This window comes from Nerophis ophidion, linkage group LG18 (genome assembly GCF_033978795.1).
Source record: "Nerophis ophidion isolate RoL-2023_Sa linkage group LG18, RoL_Noph_v1.0, whole genome shotgun sequence".
Classification (NCBI taxonomy): domain Eukaryota; kingdom Metazoa; phylum Chordata; class Actinopteri; order Syngnathiformes; family Syngnathidae; genus Nerophis; species Nerophis ophidion.
In genome coordinates, this window is record NC_084628.1 from 24,390,456 (window position 1) to 24,412,913 (window position 22,458).

General features: G+C 38.9%; 1 protein-coding gene across 3 annotated transcripts in view; it reads left to right on the top strand.

Moving 5' to 3' along the window:
* Window positions 1-1,328: 1,328 nt before the first annotated feature.
* Window positions 1,329-22,458, top strand: part of lrch3 (leucine-rich repeats and calponin homology (CH) domain containing 3) — a 25,890-nt gene continuing 4,760 nt past the window's right edge. For 2 of the 3 annotated variants that reach the window (XM_061877782.1, XM_061877785.1), the window contains exons 1-19: window positions 1,329-1,635; window positions 10,232-10,376; window positions 10,461-10,587; window positions 10,662-10,767; window positions 10,857-10,993; window positions 11,060-11,169; window positions 11,247-11,340; window positions 13,576-13,687; window positions 13,779-13,942; window positions 14,017-14,075; window positions 14,159-14,204; window positions 15,619-15,720; window positions 15,847-15,891; window positions 15,978-16,031; window positions 20,562-20,595; window positions 20,669-20,776; window positions 20,857-20,948; window positions 21,333-21,470; window positions 21,552-21,629. In XM_061877782.1, the coding sequence (XP_061733766.1) occupies window positions 1,371-1,635; window positions 10,232-10,376; window positions 10,461-10,587; window positions 10,662-10,767; window positions 10,857-10,993; window positions 11,060-11,169; window positions 11,247-11,340; window positions 13,576-13,687; window positions 13,779-13,942; window positions 14,017-14,075; window positions 14,159-14,204; window positions 15,619-15,720; window positions 15,847-15,891; window positions 15,978-16,031; window positions 20,562-20,595; window positions 20,669-20,776; window positions 20,857-20,948; window positions 21,333-21,470; window positions 21,552-21,629 (2,016 nt within the window). In that variant the 5' untranslated portion in view covers window positions 1,329-1,370. The remainder of the gene's footprint in view (window positions 1,636-10,231; window positions 10,377-10,460; window positions 10,588-10,661; window positions 10,768-10,856; window positions 10,994-11,059; window positions 11,170-11,246; window positions 11,341-13,575; window positions 13,688-13,778; window positions 13,943-14,016; window positions 14,076-14,158; window positions 14,205-15,618; window positions 15,721-15,846; window positions 15,892-15,977; window positions 16,032-20,561; window positions 20,596-20,668; window positions 20,777-20,856; window positions 20,949-21,332; window positions 21,471-21,551; window positions 21,630-22,458) is intronic. The other variant, XM_061877783.1, reaches the window with a different exon arrangement.

Here is a 22,458-nt window from a genome sequence, read left to right on the forward strand (position 1 = left end):
CGGGCACCAGGTAGCCCGTGAGGACCAGATGAGTAGCCTGCTGGCCTGTTCTAAAAATAGCTCAAATAGCAGCACTTATTAGTGAGCTGCCTCTATTTTGTAAATCTCATTTATGTACTAGCAAACTGGTCTCGCTTTGCTCGACATTTTTAATTCTAAGAGAGAAAAAACTCAAATAGAATTTGAAAATCAAAGAAAATGTTATAAAGACTAGGTCTTCACTTGTTTGAATAAATTCATTAATTTTTTTAAACTTTGCTTTTTATAACTTTCAGAAACACAATTTTAGAGAAAAAATAGAACCTTCAAAATGATTTTAGGATTTTTAAACACATATACCTTTTTACCTTTTAAATTCCTTCCTCTTCTTTCCTGACAATTTAAATCAATGTTCAAGTATTTTTTTTTTTTTATTGTAAAGGATACTAAATACATTTTAATTTAAGTCTTCATTTTAGCTTCTGTTTTTTCGACGAAGAATATTTGTGAAATCTTTCTTTTAACCTATCATCATTAAAATTCAAAAAATTATTCTGGCAAATCTAGAAAATCTTAAGATTCAAATTTAAATCTTATTTCAAATTATTTTTAATATCTTTTAAAATTAGAACAAATAATGATTTGTCTTTGTTAGAAATATAACTTGGTGCAATTTGTTATATATTCTAACAAAATGCAGATTGGATTTTAACCTATTTAAAACATGTCATCAAAATTCTAAAATTAATCTTAATCAGGAAAAATGACTAATGATGTTCCATAAATTATTTTTTTAATTTTTTCAAGAAGATTCGAATTAGTTAGTTTTTCTCTTCTTTTTTCGGTTGAATTTTGAATACCAAAGAGTTGAAATTGAAGATAAACTATGTTTCAAAATGTAATTTTAATTTTTTTTGTGTTTTCTCCTTTTTTAAACCGTTCAATAAGTGTTTTTTTCATCATTTATTCTCTACAAAAAACCTTCCGTAAAAGGAAAAAAAAATTATAAGACGGAATGACAGACAAAAATACCCATTTTGCATATATATATATATATATATATATATATATATATATATATATATATATATATATATATATATATATATATATATATATATATATATATATATATATATATATTAAAGGTAAATTGAGCAAATCGGCTATTTCTGGCAATTTTTAAGTGTGTATCAAACTGGCAGCCCTTTGCATTAATCAGTACCCAAGAATTAGCTCTTGGTTTCAAAAAGGTTGGTGACCCCTGCAATATACAATATAATATTATTCTAGCGTGTTGACACAGCTCGCACGTATGCGCATGCGCCGCACTGGAGTTTTGGGTGGGAGAGTTAGCATTAGCATAAGGAGCTAACCAACGGGAGGGTGTAATGGCGGCCTCGGTGTTGCTGGGCTCTGCGGACAACACCGGACTCAACTTCACGGTGGGAGGCAGCAGCGGCAGCGGCGGTGGCGGGGCTGGGAACGTTCTTATAGGCAGCAACAATGGACCGGGACCGGTGCATTTGAACCGCTCTCTGGACCGTGCTCTGGACGAAGCCGCGGCCACCGGGTTTCTCAACCTCAGCGGCAGGAAACTGAAGGAGTTCCCCCGGGGCGCAGGCACCCACGACCTGAGCGACACCACCAGGGCCGGTAAGCGAGGGCGAACACTCTCCACTCGGAAGGGGACATTTAGATGCGGGGGAGAGCGACGTTTACAAGCAACTTTTGGGCTGCGGGGAGAATGCTTTCATGACAAACCGTTGATCACTAAGAGTAGCTGCTAGCATCAAAGCTGCTGTCCAAGTAAAACTATTTAACTTAATAGCGATCAGCGTAGAAACTGTTTTATTAACATGTTGTAAAAGCATCACGTTTAGCCAGCTTAATTATTTATGTGATTAAAATGGCAGAACACTGGTCATTTATATCAACTCGTTGACGCTAGCCGTGGCCGCAGCATGCTAAGTTAATTAAATGATTTTTGCATAATAAGATTTAAAAAAAAAAAACAACTATTCCTGACGTCATATGATGCTTGCCGGGGTGAACACTCACTTTGTGTTTGGCTTTGTTTTGAAGAAATCTGCGATGCTTGAGGGGCTGGTGAAGAGCGAGATGATCTTTGGATGTATTATTGTTCATGTGTCAGTTCATGTGACACCAAAAATAAACCAGAGTATAACATACAGTGAAGGTTTGTTCCAGAAAAAAAAGGGTTGCACAATAAATGGGAAATCAATTGCAATGTTGATTCACACTGATATGCATTAGATTTGTAAATATTGACTATTTTACTTAAAAGGGAACTGCACTTTTTTTGGAGTGATTTTGCTAACGGCTCACATTCTATATGGGAGACAAGAACAGTTTTGTTTTTTTTAAATTTGCATTCTAAAGATTAAAAACGCTTGTAAGATGTGACGGGCAATGAAGCTAATAAATGATCTACCTTCAAGGTACTCAAAGCGCTTTGACACTACTTCCACATTTGCCCATTCACACACACTCACACACTGATCCAATCCAATCCACTTTATTTATATAGCACATTTAAACAACAATAATGTTTCCAAAGTGCTGCACAGCCATGTTAAAAACAATATTTATAACAATATTATACTCCACCAATGACTGAATAAAAACAAAAAATAAATAAATATAAAACCAATATAAAAACAATATAAAATAAATAAGATTAAAAACTATTTTAAAGGGTAAAAGCAATTAAAACAGTAAAATAGAAATCTCTAAATGTATAAAAAAAAACCCACAGAGGACAGATAAAAATAGCAAAAAAAATGGGCATGAGAAATAAACATCTGGCTAAAATCTGGCACATTAACATTTTATATGTCCATAATGTGCATTTTTCCTTGTACTATAACAAATGAGTTGTAATATACATCTATTAACAAGCTTGGTGGTGTAATTAGTGGGACAGGTGAAAGTTATGTCAGAGAAAATGCGGTAGTTTATAAATTCATTATTGTTTCTGTGCAGCCAGGGAGCAATTGCTTCACGGACCGGTACCGGTCCCCGGACCAGTGGTTGTCGGCCATTGCTATAAATCACTCTAAAATTCATCCCAAACCGCCAACAATACTTCAATTACATTGTAGTGACAATGTTATTGTAAGAGCAAACACTGAGAAACTGTTTTTATAGCCTTTACAGCATTAGCTAGAAGCAAGCCAGCTATTGCGGCAGCAGCTGAACACTTTTGAGTTTGTAGTGCACTACACAATGTGATGGGACACCATTAAATAAATAAATAAATGGGTTGTACTTGTATAGCGCTTTTCTACCTTCAAGGTACTCAAAGCGCTTTGACACTACTTCCACATTTACCCATTCACACACACATTCACACACTGATGGAGGGAGCTGCCATGCAAGGCGCCAACCAGCATCCATCAGGAGCAAGGGTGACGTGTCTTGCTCAGGACACAACGGACGTGACGAGGTTGGTACTAGGTGGGATTTGAACCAGTGACCCTCGGGTTGCGCACGGCCACTCTCCCACTGCGCCACGCCACGCCACTTCTATGCCTAGGCTGCTGCGGTGGCAGCAGCCTAGGCATAGAAGCTCAGGTTATGTCTACATTAAGCCGGATAACCCCTTAAACAACTAATTATTTACCCTAAGCCCCGTTTCGGCCACACTAATTCATCGTTTAAGGTTCCCCTCCTTGGGAATTTTTTTACACGGCTAAGTGTGCCGTCTATTTTTTTAATCTTAGCTCTTAGCTAACGTGGACCCCAATTTCAACAAGTTGAAAAACTTAATCGGGTGTTACCATTTAGTGGTCATGTACGAAATATGTACTGTACTGTGCAATCTACTAATAAAGGTTTCAATTAATCAATCAATCAATCAATCAAAAACCTTTGTATGGATTAATTGATCGTTTTACAAACTAAGTTCGGAGAGGAAGTGACACCACAAAGACCACGCCCCACACAGGAAGTGACGTCAGAAAGAGCGCCACCGCCAGCTTTATAATAAAGCGGTTTCATAACTCGGAGCTAACCACTAGAAATATTGAGGCTAATCATCCAGACATGTCAGTGTTTCTCCTTCCATCTGTGCTAATGCTTGTGGAAATCACACATGAATACCTTAATACAGGGGTCGGGAACCTTTTTGGATGAGAGAGTCATGAAAGCCAAATATTTTAAAATATATTTCCGTGAGAGCCATATAATATTTTTTAACACCGAATACAACTAAATGCGTGCATTTTTAAGTAAGACCACCATTCTTAGAGTATAATAAGTCCCTTATTCTTTTTAATAACATTGTTATTCTGAAGCTAACCAATAATAGATAAAATACTTCTTACCATAAATGCGACTTCTTGAACAGGTGCGGTAGAAACGGATGGATGGATTAAAATGCATGAGAATGTCTTATATTTTGAACGTTATTTTTAACACTGTGATTACCAGCGTAATTATTCATTACTTATCGTGTTGAGCAATGTCAGTTAAGATTTGTCTTAGAGCCAGATGCAGTCATCAAAAGAGCCCCATATGGCTCTAGAGCAGTGGTTCTCAAATGGGGTACGCGTACCCCTGGAGGTACTTGAAAGTATGCCAAGGGGTACTTATGATTTTTTTTTTAATATTCTAAAAATAGCAACAATTCAAAAATCCTTTACAAATATATTTATTGAATAATACTTCCACAAAATATGAATGTAAGTTCATAAACTGTTGTGTAAATTCAGTGTTGACAGCTAGAGTTTTTTGTGGACATGTTCCATAAATATTGATGTTAAAGATTTCTTTTTTTGTGAAGAAATGTTTAGAGTTAAGTTTATGAATCCAGATGGATCTCTATTACAATCCCCAAACAGGGCACTTTATGTTGATGATTATTTCTATGAATCACTTGTTTATTTTTCATCAAGTTTTGAGTTATTTTTATATCTTTTTTTCCAAATAGTTCAAGAAAAACTAATGAGCAATATTTTGCACTGTTATACAATTTAATAAATCAGAAACTGATGACATAGTGCTGTATTTTACTTCTTTATCTCTTTTTTTCCAACCAAAAATGCTTTGCTCTGATTAGGGGGTATTTGAATTTAAAAAAATCTTCACAGGGGGTACATCACTGAAAAAAGGTTGAGAACCACTGCTCTAGAGCAAGGGTGTCAAACGTACGGCCCGCGGGCTGAACAGGTTTTATCCGGCCTGCGGGATGAGTTTGCTAAGTATACAAAATAACCTGAAATTTTTAAATGAAAGAAACAGCTCTTCTCCATGTGTCTACTGGATGTTGCAATAGCAATTCTTTGTGTCTCTGTAGATCAGGGGTCAGCAACCCGTGGCTCTTGGATCACTCTGATGTGGCTCAGCTGCACACTTGCCGACCCCCCCATTTTACCGGGAAGTTTTCCAAATTTCATTGCCTCTCCCAGAAATCTCCCAAAGATAACATTCTGAGATTTCCACCCAGCCAACAATATTGAGGCCGTGCCGTGACAGCAATGCCTTAAACGTCCTCTCGACCATGTCGAAGCGTCCGCTTTAATACTATGCTATCTGAGTGCTGGCCGGCCACATCTAGTGTGCGGCTGCTGTCTCAACGAATAAGCGCCCACCTCAATCGAGGGTTTGGGGGGGACGGGGTTTGGTGCTATCAAGGGTGTATAATGGAGCCCGGAAGAGTCAGGGATGCATGGGATTCTGGGTATTTGTTATGTTGCGTTTATAATTTGTTACAGTGCGGATGTTCTCCCAGAATGTGTTTGTCATTATTGTTTGGTGTGGGTTCACATTGTGGCGCATATTAGTAAGAGTGTTTAAGTTGTTTATATCACAACCCTCAGTGTAACCTGTATGGCTGTTGAGTAAGTATGCCTTGCAGTCGCTTGTGTGTGTCTGCAGAAGCCACATACAACATGTGAATGGGCTGGTTAGCTGTTTGTTACGGTTGTGGAGGGCGCTAAACGCATTGTCATCACAGTATGCCCTTATTATTGTTGTTTGGGTGAAAACCAGCAGACAGTCGAGAGGAAGGTTTCTCTGAAACTTGGTAGTCTCCCAGAAAAGAATCAGAATAATTTTTATTTGTCCGTTCCAACATATACAAGCCACATCAGAGCTGAAATTACATTTTCGGCACAGTCCCGCTAAGAGCAGACATACGTTACAGGGGGGGCAAAGACGAGACCGCCGATGGATCAGCCGGTCTCGTCTAAAAAAAAAAAAATTGAAATGGTTGGCAAATGTGATGTTGTCAAGCGGCATTCAAATAAAACTCGCGGGCCGCACTAATATTACATTTTCATATTAAGGTGCGGGCCGCGTGTCTCAGACCTCTGGTTAATACATAGCACAAAGCAAAAAAAACTTTGTACGCTGTGTTATTTTATTTTAAATTTCAAAAGAGTCTTGTGGCTCCCATAGTTTTCTTTATTTGGTGAAACGGGTCAAAATGGCTCTTTGAGTGGTAAAGGTTGACGACCCCTGCTGTAGATAATGGTACATATGTACAAAATAAACCACATGATGTTAGTACATCAATCAAGGAAAATTATCAAACTACATACATGGCATACTGTAATTTGATTTTAATATTTTTTTATCTTGATAGATTGAAAATGAACACCATTGAGTTGACTGATGAACATTATCACATCAGTCATTCAGAAAATATAAATAACGACAAATAAAGATAGAATACTATTAACCGCAACATGTAAGTGTAAAAAACAACAACATTATGTTTTGCACATTTTCAGAATGTGCTTCTTCTATTTTTAAACACAGAAAACAATCTGAAGGTGTCTTTATTTTTAAGTTATCGTGCAGGGATTTTACCTTTCCGACCCACTTGGGAGTAGATTTTTCTCCATGTGGCCCCCGATCTAAAATGAGTTTGACACACCTGCTCTAGAGCCATAGGTTCCTTACCCCTGCCTTAAGAGAAGAAAATGTGCGATTGCAGTTATTTCGGACCCAACACTTCTCAGGCGGCAAGAGAACTTTCGAATGTCCAGGTCAGCTGCTATTTTACTTACCGAAAATTTCGTCCATTTGACGAAGGAGAGACAACGAGAAGGCGGCCTCCCGTGGATGTGACTTTAAAAAAAATGTAGCGTGTGCTTTTTATTACCTGGCCGTCGAGGGAAGACGACTGGCAAAGCAGACTACCAGTTATTGTCCGCCTTGTATGTTGCGGACTCAACGTCTAGGTCCAGAGTATATAAAGTCACCAAAAACGAATGGGCAATGGAGTTGAAGGCAAAAGAGTGAGGAGTGTCCTAGGAAAAACAGCACAGGGTCCATCGTCTGGCAGTGGTTTGGCTTCAAGCGGGAAGATGTCGAACAAATATGCAGCAAAAGCGTTGCTTCAAAAAATATCACCTACTGCTAATTTGTAGCATCATTTGAAAAGTCACCCCCTAGAGAATGAAGAGTGCGTGAAACTCCGCATGTCAACATCTCCGTTCGGTGCCATACCCACAAAATGTCGAAGCAACCATTTCCAGATCAACACCATATGAAAAAATAGTCAATAACAGAAAGCGACAATGTCCACAGTAACCTACCACATAGCGAAGGACATAAACCATTTGATTCAATATTATGCAGCTAATTTTTATTTGACACTTATTAAAATATCTTGTGTGACATCATGCACAAAAGTGCACTGTACTTGTTTTAAACTATTGTAGTGGCGTTCTGTACTTTAATTTAGTGTTGTTTTGATACGTCATCTTAATGACATGCACAAAAGTACACATTAGTTTGTTTTAAAATGTCTCTGACAATCTTGCACTTTCTGTTTTGAAATTACATGAATGTTTGTGCCACTGCTTAATAACTGTTTAATATATACAGTATTGGTAAATTGACTTAATTGTGGTTTCCCTCTCTGCAAGAAAGTTTAAAATTAGCATACATGAATGCAGTATGTACATTAATATTTTAATGTAGACACATAGAATCATCATACTGCTGTGATTATATGCATCAAGTGTTAATTCAAGGCAAAGGCAAAATATCGAGATATATATCGTGTATCGTGACATGGCTTAAAAATATCAAGATATTAATAAAAGACCGTATCGCCCAGACCTAACCTGAAGTTTTGGGGAAAATTTTAATTAATTTAATAAATATGGGAATTAATTTAACGGTTTCTTATTCCAAAGGAATTGTTTATTTAGTTTGCAAGTGATAAACATGTATTTGATGTAGTGTAATGAAATGTAAAATTGCATCAATATACATTAATTGAAGACTCATCAATCAATTTTTAATCGAATCGCAGCTCCTGAATTGTAATCGAATTGTGAGGTGCCCAAAAATTCCCACAACTATTTATGATACTGTGTTCGGATTTTTACTGGCGAAAAGTAATAATCATAGTTACTGGTTACTTTACCAAAAAGTAATTGAATTACTAACATAATTACTCTTTAAAAAAAGTACTTAATTACTAGGTAAAATAATTAATGCATTACTTTTAAAAAATTTAAACATCTGGCATAATGCAGTTGAGATAAGTTTCTTATGACAGCAGTGTATGCGTCTGTGCGGTTGCCTTTAAAAGACGGTGCCTGTTGCTTAGTGAGGTCAGCCAGGCCTCGCTCAGTCTCAGGTAGCAATTTGTAGAATGCAAATAAAAAACACAATCCCACCGCCATTTTGTTGCGACTTTGTCGTGCAGCAAAATAGCGTGGACTTTTGCCAGATATGCAAATTTGAGCGTAATCCTGAGATAAGGGGAGTTGTGAGTAAAGCGAACCACAAACAGTTTATTTTGTTGCGCACACACACACACACACACACTCAAACACCGCCTACCCTGCTTTCCCTATCAGCTTGTACACAGCCTTCCAAATTCCCACATAAAGTAGCTCCCCGGGATATGCCTGTATGTAATAAGTTATTTTGGACTTCCAGAATCAGGATGTCCTCATTCATTCGTGTCAAGGAGTTTAAATATTTGTCTGAAAACCTTTGACAGGTTAACTTCAGGTTAGGGCTGGGCGATATGGCCTTTTTTAATATCTCGATATATTTAGGCCACATCGCTATACACGATATATATCTCGATATTTTGCCTTAGCCTTGAATGAACACCTGATGCATATAATCACAGCAATATGATGATTCTATGTGTCTACATTAAAACATTCTTCTTCGTACTGCATTCATATATGCTACTTTTAAACTTTCATGCAGAGAGGAAAACAACAATTAAGTCAATTGAACAAAACTGTATTTATGAAACAGTTATTAAGCAGTGGCACAAACACTAATGTCTTTTCCAAAACAGAAAGTGCAAGATTGTCAGAGACATTTTAAAACAAGTTATTAGTGCACTTTTGTGCAAGATGTCACAAAGATGACATATCAAAATAACACTAAATTAAAGTGCACTTTTTGTACAGAACGCCAATATATTAGTTTAAAACATGATTGTGCATGATTTTGTGGGCGTATGGCACGGAATGGAGATGTTGATATGCGGAGTAAAAGCTCTTCATTCTCTAGCAGGTGACCATTCAAATGATGCTACATATTAGCGGTAATGCTACTTTTGGTTGCAACGCTTTTGCACCACACTTGAAAAATTACGGTTGTTTGTTTGACATATTCCCGCCTGAAGTCAAACCACCGCCAGACGATGGACCCCCTGCTGTTTTTCTTGGGAATTAATTCTTCCTTCATTGGTTACCAGATTTGCACCTTCTTTCTCTCGTATTACCGCTAGCACCACAGCTAACGTAACCCATGCCGCTACCTCTCTGTTCCGCAGGGGCGTATACCTACAGTATGTTACGTATGACGTGACAGTATGTGACGTATGTAAGAAGGTGCGCTTGTCTGTGAGAAGGAGAGACAACAGAATGATAAATGGGTTGTACTTGTATAGAGAAGAGCAGCCTTACTCTTTGACAAACTTGTCTGTTGTTTTTTATACTTTTTAATATATTTACTTACATTATTTAAATCCAGAATGAGAGCTTGTTACTGATGAATATCATAACAGTGCATTTATGCTTATCAACTACTCTGATGTACTGTAATCCTAGTGTGCGTGTGCGTGCGTGCGCGTGTGTGTGTGTGTGTGTGTGTGTGTGTGTGTGTGTGTGTGTGTGTGTGTGTGTGTGTGTGTGTGTGTGTGTGTGTGTGTGTGTGTGTGTGTGCGCGTGTGTGCGTGTGTGTGTTTCGTGCGTCCCTCTCTCTCTCTCACACTCTCTCTCTCTCTCTCCCCCTCCAGACATTTCTCGTAACCGCCTGTCAGAGCTTCCAGTGGAGGTTTGTCTCTTGGTGTCTCTGGAGAGTTTAAACGTTTATCAAAACTGTGTGAGATCTCTACCAGATCACATGATTAACCTCCAGGCCCTCACCTACCTGAACCTCAGGTAACACACACACACACAAACACACACAAAAGCACAAGTGTTGTGACTGCAGCTGACCAGGTGTCGTGTGTGCGCTTGTGTCAGTCGGAACCAGCTGTCAGTGCTACCTGTGGTCCTATGCAGTCTCCCTCTGAAGGTTCTGATTGCATGCAACAACAAGCTGGTTGCTCTTCCTGAGGAAGTGGGTCAGCTGAGACACCTGACTGAGCTGGTCAGTACCCGCGTGTCCAATTATTGATGATGTTGTTGTTGTTGGTTGTCATTGACCAGTGCTGCCCCCTGTAGGATGTCAGCTGTAATGAGATAAGGACGCTGCCTTCTCAGGTTGGGCAGCTGGAGGCTCTGCGAGACTTAAACATTAGGAGGAACCACCTGGTGACACTTCCTCCAGGTGGTCTCACAGACACACACACACACATGCACATGATTGTGTTGAACATTAATGTGATGCGGTGTCTGTGTGTGTGTGTGTGTGTTCAGAGCTGGCCGATCTGCCTCTGGTGCGACTAGACTTTTCCTGTAACAGAGTGACCTCCATCCCGCTGTGCTACAGACGACTGTCCCAGCTGCAGACCATCGTCCTCGACAACAATCCCCTGCAAACGCCGCCAGCGCAGGTACGCCACATTGACCTTGGCAGCCCCGCCCACCTGTCTATATAATCTGTTTTTTGGGCCGCGTAGATCTGCATAAAGGGCAAAGTGCACATATTCAAGTTCCTCAACATGGAGGCCAGCAAGACGACCCCTGACCTACCAGAGTATGACAGGCGACCTTTAAACTTCGGCTCCTGGTGTGAAGCTATGACACAGACAGGAAGCGTACTCATGTCTACAGTGTAATAGTTTTGATTTCCTTTGTGTGTATTAGTGTTGATGAGCTATACCCTGGTCGATCGTATGGAGCGTTGGATTCTGGCTTTAACAGCGTTGACAGCGGAGACAAGAGATGGTCAGGAAATGAGGTCAGACACACACACACACACACCCACATCGATACATCTTCAAAGTCGCAACACACCACAACTAAGTGGGTGCGTTGTTACTTAATGATGCTGCCCTATCAGGGATAGTGCTGTGCGATTTGGACAAAAATGTTTATCCCAATATGGGTAATTTTATATCTCGGTAACTGGGAATGTGTACCGAATTGGGTCGGTACTACCGGGTATCGATTTACGGTAAAATCAAATGGTGCCATATTTCAATACCTTTTTCTGCATGTGACGTCACGTCGGGTTTCAGACTCGTCACGCCCAGTTGCAGACTAAACACCGGCTCACGTACAATTACTCAAGCATCCCTTTTGGCGGACTCAGCCAAACTTTGTCAAGGTAATGTTGCGATTTTCAGCACTAACAAAGCAAGTATGCTTGGTAGAAAACACTCAAACATCAAGTAAGGCGTTACTCTTTTAAAATGTGCTAGCTTAATGCTAATTTACATTGGATTTGCCATTAACAGGCTACTGTTAGCCTTAGCGATGTCAGTGGGGATTTCAACAGTTCCAAATTTGTTAATAAAAACTACAAACAGCTGGTGTGTATAAAGGCACAATACTTACAGAATAAACACTTTGCAAGGTGCAACATAACACATTTAGCTTGATGTAACATCGACTTAGATAGCCCATACAGTACTGCCATCTTATGTCTTGGAAGTGCAACTGCAATGCAAATGAGACTTAAATGTGTAAGAAAACCAGATACCGGTATACATATATATTTATATATAATGTGCTTGTGTATGTATGTATGTATATATGTGTGGGTGTGTGTGTGTATATGTATACATATAGACAGACAGACAGACATATATTAGGGCTGGGCAATATATCGATATAAAAGCTATATCGCGGTTTGCCTCTGTGCGATATAAAAGATGACTGTATCGTAATATTCGAGTGTACGTTCTCACGCAGTTGCTTTTAGCTGCGGGCATTACACTACAGGCGTTTGTCACTCCTTCTTGTCTATCCTTCTCACAGAGACGTAAACCAAGCCCACCTTCTTACATACGTCACATACTGTCGCGCGTGCGACAGTAAGTGACGTATGCGGCTCCGGAGCCGCGGGTTGCCGACCCCTGGTGTAAGCTAATAATTTGGCCGGCTTTCGGGATCAGTTTGTCAATCAGGTTTAAGTCCATTTTGCTGCTCCCCAACAAACCACTGCAAAGTACAAGGCACTGGCCACAACAAACTGATAAAAGATCTCCAACGGCTTGCTGCACACATTAAAGGACCTAAACTTCCTCAGGAAAAAGAGTCTGCTCATGCCCTTCTTCTAAACAGCTTTGCTGTTGTCCTTCCAGTCCAGTCTGCTATTCAAGTGGACTCCCAGGTACTTGTACTTAAGTTTTAGACACATAAGTCTATGTGTTCTCCTGGCCCCTCGATCAAATTTCAAAAGCCAATGTGGCCCCTGAGCCAAAAAGTTTGCCCCCCCCTGTTCTAGATCATAAATCATGCCTCTCACCTGGATAGTAGAAGGACGAGAATGTATTACCACAAGTTGGTACACTTTGACTGCCAATTTTGACCCGGAAATGGCGAGAACGGCACAAAAAGACGCTTGGTTACATCCCTCTTTTCTTAGTGAGGATTAAGAGACATTCTTCATATAGACTGGTACATATGTACATCCTCTCAGTCGCCATCCTGACAACAACAGACATTGCCTGGTAAGTGATGTTTTGGCTCTCAGGAAGACTGCAGTGAGTATAAATCAACGACATTGGGGAAACAAAAAATGAAAGTCGTGATGTGTTTTTAGTATTGATCAAAATATGTAAATATCTAATGTTATTACTAACGTGCCCTTTACTTACATCATGTATATAAAACCTTTTAAAAACATCCAAAAACCTACATCAAGGTTTTATATACGTCCACAAAAAAAAAAAAAAATGGATGTATGTAAAACCTTGATGTAGGTATTTGGATGCTTTTAAGGCCGCGGCTTCCATAGGACTTTTGATCGCATTTAATTTTTATTATTTACTATTCAAACTTCCCCCCCAAAAAGTGCAGTTCCTCTTTAAGAGTCAGAATGTCGTCAAAGAAGACACTTTAGATACGTTACGTGACATCACAATATCAACCATATGATACGTTTCATAACATGCGTCGTAGAGTCGCACAGCACTAATCAGGGCATCTGCAGACATGACAGTGTTCTATATAAGCCTGTCAAATGCAGTCTTCCCGCCCTCAGCCGTCAGAGGAGCTGTTGGAGGCGCCGTCACGTGCGGTGGACGTCAAAGAGTCCAAACGGGTCGCAGCTGGACCGCCCCTGCTGGCCAACGGAACACGTGAGCGCTCTAATGCTTGACCATCACTACCCTGATGCACGCTTGTGACAATAATGCGCGCATGACATGCCTGATGCGGTGTGTATTGCAGATGAGCTGGAGCAGATTGACTTCATTGACAGCGTGGGGGAGGAGGAAGAGGAGGAGCGGAGGGTTAGTGGGGGGGTAGGGAGAGGGGCTGCAGGGGGAGGCGGAGACCGAACCAGCCTAAGCTCACAATTTATGGCATACATTGAGAGACGCATCAGCAAGGAGGTAGAAGCACCTTCAGTCGAGTGCTCGTTATCAGTCCACCGCATGCTAAAAGGTGACTTTCTGTCTGTGTTCAGGGTTCACCAGGCAAAGCGAACTCGTCCAGAGCGGACGATTCCAGACCAAGACAGAGCAGGTAAACATCACTCAGACTTGTTTTGTTGACTTGGTTGTAAATACTTAAAAGGAAAACGTGTTCTTCCTGTCTGTCTCGCTCAGGAACCTAGTGGACGGCGCCACAGCGCCCTCGAGCAGCCAGGGCCAGGTAAGCTGATCTTAGTGTGGGTGAACCGATTCGATTGATATTCTGTTGCTTCATTAAGTTGTTTGATAAGTGTAACTAATAAAAAATGCATAAAATCCAGATGGCATAAAAGAAGGTGAAAAGTAAAAACAAGTTAAATAGATGGAAATTTTAAGTTAAAATAAGTTAAATAGAAGGTAAACTGTAAAAAGAAGGTACATTAAAGATAAAAGAAGGTAAATTAAAGTTCAAAGAAAGTAAAAGAAGTTAAATATAAGGTAAACTGTAAAAAGAAGGTACATAAAAGGTAAAAGAAGGTACATTAAAGTTCAAAGAAAGTAAAACAAGTTAAATAGAAGGTAAAATGTAAACTGAAGGTAAATAAAAGGGTAAAGAAAAGTAAAGCAAGTTAAATAGAAGGTGGAAGGGGTTAAAATGTAAATGTAATTTGCATGGAAGGTAACTAAAGGTAAAGGAAAATAGAGAGTATATGAAAAGGTAAATAGAAAGTAAAGCAATGTTAAAAAGAAGTTATGGGGAGGTAAAACAAGTTAAACAGAAGTTAGAAGAAGTTAAATAAAAGGGTAAAATAAGATAACTAAAAGGTAAAGGAACTTAAATAGAAAGTAAAGGATTTTCGAATGAATTGCGTTTCTTATTTGTACAATTCTTAAGTGATTAAATAAAATCAGAAATGGATTTATATATATATATATATATATATATATATATATATATATATATATCTATCTATATGTATATATATATATATCTATATGTATATATATATATATATATATATATATATATATCTATATGTATATATATATATACATATAGATATATATATATATATATAGATATGTGTATATATATTTATTCATTTATTTTTTTCATCATTATTATTATTTTTTTTTTTTATTTAATTTGTCACGTCAAGCCAGGCAAATCATGTTGTATATGCCCATATTTTCTGTAGAAAATAAAGATGTTGGATACCTTTTATTGCATCCCTAGTTTTTTTTTACATTATTCAATGTTTGGGTAGAATTTTATGTAACCAGACCAGTTTTCTTTTAAGTACTTTAAACATTTATCAGAGCTGTTTATATATTTATTGGAGGAATGTAGATAATCATAGAACTGGCACACAATGTTATTGATTTTGAATGGTAAATCAATTCTAAATCTAATCGTGTGGTGCCCTAAGATTCACAGCCCTGGAAAATAGGTAGAAGGTAAAAGAAAGATACAAGAAGGTAATGGAAAGCAGAAAAATATGTGTGTTTAAACTTTTTTCCTTAAAATACACATTTTGGTTATAAAGTGTTTGATCCAATTTCTCGATTAATCGAACTAACTAATCGATAGATTACTCGGTCAATAAAATAATTGATAGCTGCAGCCCGAGTTGTGACGTATGTGTGGTCCTCAGAGGGGTGGCAATGTGGAGAAGATAAGGCGAGAAGCTCAGCTTGCTGCTCTGAGGTATGACGAGGAGAGACACAAGAGTCGCCCAGTGCAGAGAGACGCCAAGGTACCAACGACCAATCACATCGCACCTCGCTTTGCCCCACTTACCATTTGTGCAGAGCAATACAAGCAAAGATGAAATGACAGTAATAATAAACCATCTGAGCTCTGATTGGTGCTTTTTTTCCAGAGTAAAGCGGTTCAGAGTCCAACCAAGTCCAGTCCAGAGAGTAAGGTGAGGATGTGCACTTTGACTTTATTGGTAGTTGTAGCACCCTCCGACATAATCATCAAGCTCTTCAATTGTGTGTGTCTCTGCAGAATGTCTACCCCTCGAGACGATCCACCCACACCGATGACTCTGCGCTCTTCATGGTAAGAATAGGCCATGCTATCAGCCAACACTAGCGTTTGTTTATCATCACGTTAGGCTTCCTGTTGTCTTTTCACAATAAATCATCACTGATGCTTGCTTGACTCTTCGCGACACACCTTATCATACTGTGATTTTATCTCATGATCAATATTTGCACTTGAGCAACCAGAAAGATATATCTGACAAAAACAAGAATCCACATAGCGTGGGCAGGGCATCCAGAAAATCTAAAAACAGATCAGAGCAAGGGTGTCCAAACTTATTTTATTTAAATTTTTTTTTAATTCAACACTTCAATCTCTAAATCAACATTAGGTCTGGCTGTCAATCTAAAGTTTTTTTTTGTGTGGTTTATGTCCTTTTTGTCAAAACTTAGTTTTTATGGCAAAAACATTTAATCAATATACAACACAAAACATTTTCCCTCAAAATATTTTCAAAGTGGAGTTTTTGATGTGAAGTACTTGAAACCTTAAAGGCCTACTGAAATGAGATTTTCTCATTTAAACGGGGATAGCAGGTCCATTCTATGTGTCATACTTAATCATTTCGCGATATTGCCACATTTTTGCTGAAAGGATTTAGTACAGAACATCGACGATAAAGTTCGCAACTTTTGGCACTGATAAAAAAGCCTCGCTTTTTCCGGAAGTCACAGACGATGATGTCACAAGGGTGAGGGCTCCTCACGTCCTCACATTGTTTTTAATGGGAACCTCCAGCAGCAAGAGCTATTCGTACCGAGAAAACGACAATTTCCCCATTAATTTGAGCGAGGATGAAAGATTCATGGATAATGATATTGATAGCAAAGGACTAGAAAAAAAATAATAATAATAAAATAAAATAAAAAGCGACTGCTCCGGGCGGCGGCAGTGTGAGCGTTTCAGATGTAATTAGACACATTTACTAGGATAATTCTGGAAGATCCCTTATCTGCTTATTGTTTTAATAGTGTTTAAGTGAGATTGTAAAGACATACCTCGAGGTAGGATGGCTGCGGTGAACACGCAGTGTCTCAGAGAGAAGCCGAGGAGCCAAGCTTACAGCTGCCTTTTAAACAGCTACTGCAGGAGGACGAATAATCCAATGATGTCTCCGGTAAGATATACATTACAATTTTCCCATCCAAAAACATGCTGGTTGACGTAAAGAAACATTTTCGCTTGACCGCTCTGTGTTAAAAACAAAGAAACACCGGCTGTGTCTCGTTGCTAAAGACAGCTGCAATTCACCGCTTTCCACCAACAGCATTGTTCTTTATAGTTTCCATTATTAATTGAAAAAATTGCAAAAGATTCATCAACACAGATGTCCAAATTACTGTGTAATTATGCGATGAAAAGAGACGACTTTTAGCCGTAACTGGTGCTGAGCTAATATTTCCTGACAGTCTGTGACGTCACGCGCACGCGTCATCATTCCGCGACGTTTTCAACAAGAAACTCCGCGGGAAATTTAAAATTGCACATTAGTCAACGAAACCGGTTGTATTGGCATGTGTTGCAATGTTATTATTTCATCATTGGTATATAAACTATGAGACTGCGTGGTCGGTAGTAGTGGGCTTCAGTAGGCCTTTAAATAGGTCAATAATTCATGACAACATTGATTTGAATTCATTATTGTTTTTAAACAAAAATATTGGGGATCCAAAAGGGTCCTACTCATAAGTGTTAAAAATAGGTCATACATTTGTTTTGTTTTTTTAAACTTTTAACACCTGAACCACAAGATCAACTTAAGATGTTTTGTCAATTATTACCGTTTATTATTTTTTCAAGTTTTTGTTTTCTGCGCTTTTTGTCTAAGAAAAATGTGTTTTGTATGGCACACACAAAATATGCAATATTTTCCCCAGAAAACATTTCAGAGTGAAATGTTTGTTGTGAAATAATTTGAGCCAGGTATAAGTCAATAATTGATAAGAATATTGATTTTGATTAATTATTATTTTTTTGAGCAATGGTTGATTCAATGAAAAAAACAGCATGCATGGCAGGTTGCGTTATTATAGTCAACACTGCGACTTTTTCTTATTACCTTTCACTTTTTTGCTCTTTTAAATCCATTTTATTATGTTTTTTTTTAGTATTTGTAAAACGTGGTGCGGGCCTTTTAAAAATAGTTGCGGGCCACAAATTGGACTTTCCTAATTTAGAGCGTCACCAGAATTATGATCAAAATCTCTAACTTGTATCAGTTGAGTTGAGTTGCGTTTATTTCGAACATGCAAACATACAACATGATACATCACAATTTCCAGTTTCTCTTTTCAACATGTTCGAAAAGGAGTAGGAAGAAGCAGAGCTTATTTAATCCTACCCCTTTTCTTTTACATAACAGGTGCTAAAACTTTTGTTCACTTCCTGTTCTCAATGTAATCACAATATACTCCATAAGTAATCACAATAAAAATAAATAAATGGATATTTGAAGTAAGATTATTTTGAGAATGAAAGAATGAATGGGTGAATAAATTCCAAATGTTTATCTTGGTTCTTCTTTTTCAGTAAGTTATTATTTCAAAGAAAAAGAAAATTATAACGCTTGTGCTAATTTATAGGACTGTAGACAACACCACTTTCCTTACTTCCATGATTTTCTGAAGTCCATCCATCCATTTTCTACCGCGTATTCCCTTTTGGGGTCGCGGGGGGCGCTGGCGCCTATCTCAGCTACAATCGGGCGGAAGGCAGGGTACACCCTGGACAAGTCGCCACCTCGTCGCAGGGCCAACACAGATGGACAGACAACATTCACACTCACATTCACACACTAGGGCCAATTTAGTGTTGCCAATCAACCTATCCCCAGGTGCATGTCTTTGGAGGTGGGAGGAAGCCGGAGTACCCGGAGGGAACCCACGCATTCACGGGGAGAACATGCAAACTCCACACAGAAAGATCCCGAGCCTGGATTTGAACCCAGGACTGCAGGACTTTCGTATTGTGAGGCAGACGCACTAACCCCTCTGCCACCGTGAAGCCCATTTTTCTGAAGTCATTAAAGAAATATTTAACAGATTGCACAAAGTCTAAAATAAACGTGGACAGGCAATTCAGATACAGAACCAACATTCAACATGGGTGGAATTTATCAAAATATCGGAGGAATAGATGCAATAGATGGTAAACAGTGTGCAGCTGCAATGCTTATGGATCCAAGAAAAGCATGTGACACAATCAATCATAATATTAACGAACGAATTAGAACGTTATAGTATCTGAGGACTTGCCAACAGGAAGCAATACATGAAGCTAGGCGAACATATGCCAATATATCTTGTGGTGTACCCCTGGGACCAAACTGTTTAATCTCTATACAAACGACATTTCTAAAGTTACAAGGGACTTGGAGTGAGTATTATTTGCAAATTACACGATTGTGTTTTGTTCAGGAGAGAACACACAAAAGCTAATACAAATAATAAGAGAAGTTAATCAATTAAAAAGATGGTTTGGCAAAACAGAATATTTTTAAATCTTAGTAAAATTAAAATAATGCTAATCGGTAACAGTAGAAGAGAAAACAAATAGAAATAGACAGAGTAAACATTGACAGGGTCAAATAAACAACATTTTTGAGTGTATTAATAGATACTAAAATGAACTGGAAACTCATGTAAAAAATATAAAACAAAAGGTGGCAAGAAACATGTCTAAGCCAAATATTCTCTGGACCAAAAGTCACTCCATATTCTCTGCGGCTCGCTCGTGGTACCAAATCTGCGTTATTGTTTAGAAATATGGGGAAACAACTACAAATGTACACATTGTTCACTAACTTTGTAACAAAAAAGATTATTTGGAATACCGTATTTCCTTGAATAGCTCCCGGGCATGTAAATTGCGCCTGCTTTGAATTACTGCCGGGTCAAACTCGGTCCACAATTTTATTAGCGCATGCTCACTTTTACCGCCGGGTCAAAGTCGTGATGTCATGAGTGACGCTACACCTGTCGTCATTTCTAAAATGGTGGAGGTTTTTTTTTGTGTTAACTGTGTAAACCAGGGGTCATGTTCCACAGCCATACAGATCACACTGATGGTTGTGATACAAAACCGCTTTAACACTCTAACTAATATGCGCCACACTCTGTGAACCCACACCAAACACATTTCTGGAGAACATTGGCTCTGTAACACATTATAAACGCAACATAAGAATTACCCAGAATTCCAATGCATTCATGACTCTTGGCTATATTATACACTCCTAGCACCAATAGCACCAGTATGTGGAATTAAATTATGGAATGGATAAGCAAAGGCTTCCTCAAACTCTTCAATACAAGCAAGCTCAAATGGCTGCCAGAGGGACACAAAATGAATGAATGAAGCGTTTGTACACAGAGGCATATTTTTGCACAATCAAAAAGTTTGTTAACAGAAAAGTTAATAGAGGGGTTAACAAATTGAGGGTCCACTGTACCAGCAATAAAAGAAAGTAAAATTGGTGAAATACTAAAAATTCTATTACTTCTGTGTACTAATCAAAGAAGATTAATAAACTTTTTTTTTTCTCAGCAAGGAGAAGACAGAACCAGTCTGTCTCCAACAGGTAACATTACAATATTTAAATATTGTGGTTCATAATAGACTCCTGCTAACTCCGCCTACTTTTGTTGCTCCAGCCAATCCATCTTACCCAAGCTCAGGGGGCGTGGCCCCCTGTCGGACATCCAATGTCCGACCAGAGAGCTTCCTGTACCGCCTCAGCCAGAGGGAGGAGAAGAGGAAAGGTGAGGCTGACTTCCGGCGTGAGCCATTCAGCAGCCTTCCCCCGGAGATTCACCTTCCACCCTTGCCTCTCATTCCCTAGAGAATGTTGCTGCCCCCCATCACCAGGAGGAGGTGCCATCGGCACCCGTCGAGCTCGGACAGGACTCTGAGCTGGTAGAGCAGCTTAGGAAGGTGGGTATGGCTCCTTTCAATGCTTCATAAACATGGAGCTGCATATGATTCATGTGTACTGTAGAGGTCTGCTGTTTGCTTTATAGGCCGGGTAACATCCCAACACCCCATGCTGCGATGAGCTCAAAAAAATGCAAATAATGGGCAAACACCGTAAAAATATTTATTTTTGGCACGCTAAGCCTAGTAACATGCGTTACACATGTTTAAAATGTACAAGTACTACCCACGAATGAATGATGAAAGACCATTACATGCGTCATAGCCAATTATATCAAATTAGACAATTTTTTGATCAGAAATCCACAAGTGCTGTGTAGAAACAAGGCGAAGATCCGCTGTATACAGAAACACATTTGGCAGTAGTTATTCTCTTGTTGGCAGAATATCGAGTCTCGCCTCAAGGTGTCGTTGCCTAGCGACATGGGGGCAGCGCTGACAGACGGCGTAGTGTTGTGTCACCTGGCCAATCACGTGCGGCCGCGGTCTGTCCCCAGCATTCACGTCCCCTCCCCTGCCGTGGTGAGTGTCAGTTTTTTTTTGTGCTCTGTGGCGCCTCTTGTTGGTATCAAAACTCTGTGTGTTTGTGTGCGCGCCCTGAAGCCTAAGCTCACCATGGCCAAATGTCGGCGAAACGTGGAGAACTTCCTGGAGGCGTGTCGCAGAATGGGCGTTCCTCAGGTAACAACATTTCCACTTTGACGTCACAGTGTTAGATGTTTTCAGTGCCTCTTGTACACAAAAGAGACAGTGGAACCTCGATTTACAAACTTAAGTGGTTCTTGAACAGGGTTCGTAAAGCGAAACATTTGTATAGTGAAGGAAATTTCTCCATAAGAAACGATGTAAATATGAATAATGTGTTTGATCCTCAACAAATTAGTTAAGTTTTGTACACTTTGAACACAATATAAAGTGCTATACAGTACTGTATACAAAACAAAGATTTCATTTTGTTTTCCTTCATTAACCCATGTAAAAAACTCTATTCCCGTATTTTTAGGAGTATAAGTCGTTCCATAGTATAAGTCGTACCTTCCGAAAATGCATAATAAAGAAGGAAAAAAAACATATATAAGTCGCATTTTTGGGGGAAATTTATTTGATAAAACCAAACAACAAGAATAGACATTTGAAAGGCAATTTAAAACAAATAAAGAATAGTGAACAACAGGCTGAGTAAGTGTACGTTATATGACGCATAAATAACCAACTGAGAAGGTGCCTGGTATGTTAACGTAACATATTATGGTAAGAGTCGTTCAAATAACTATTAACATATTGAACATGCTATCCGTTTACCAAACAATCTGTCACTCCTAATTGCTAAATCCCATGAAATCTTACACGTCTACTCTACTAAGCTAAATAACATTATTTGATATTTTACGGTAATGTGTTAATAATTTCACACATAAGTTGCTCCTGAGTATAAGTCGCACCCCTGGCCAAACTATGAAAAAAACTGCGACTTATAGTCCAAAAAATACGGTATATTAGAAGATCCTTT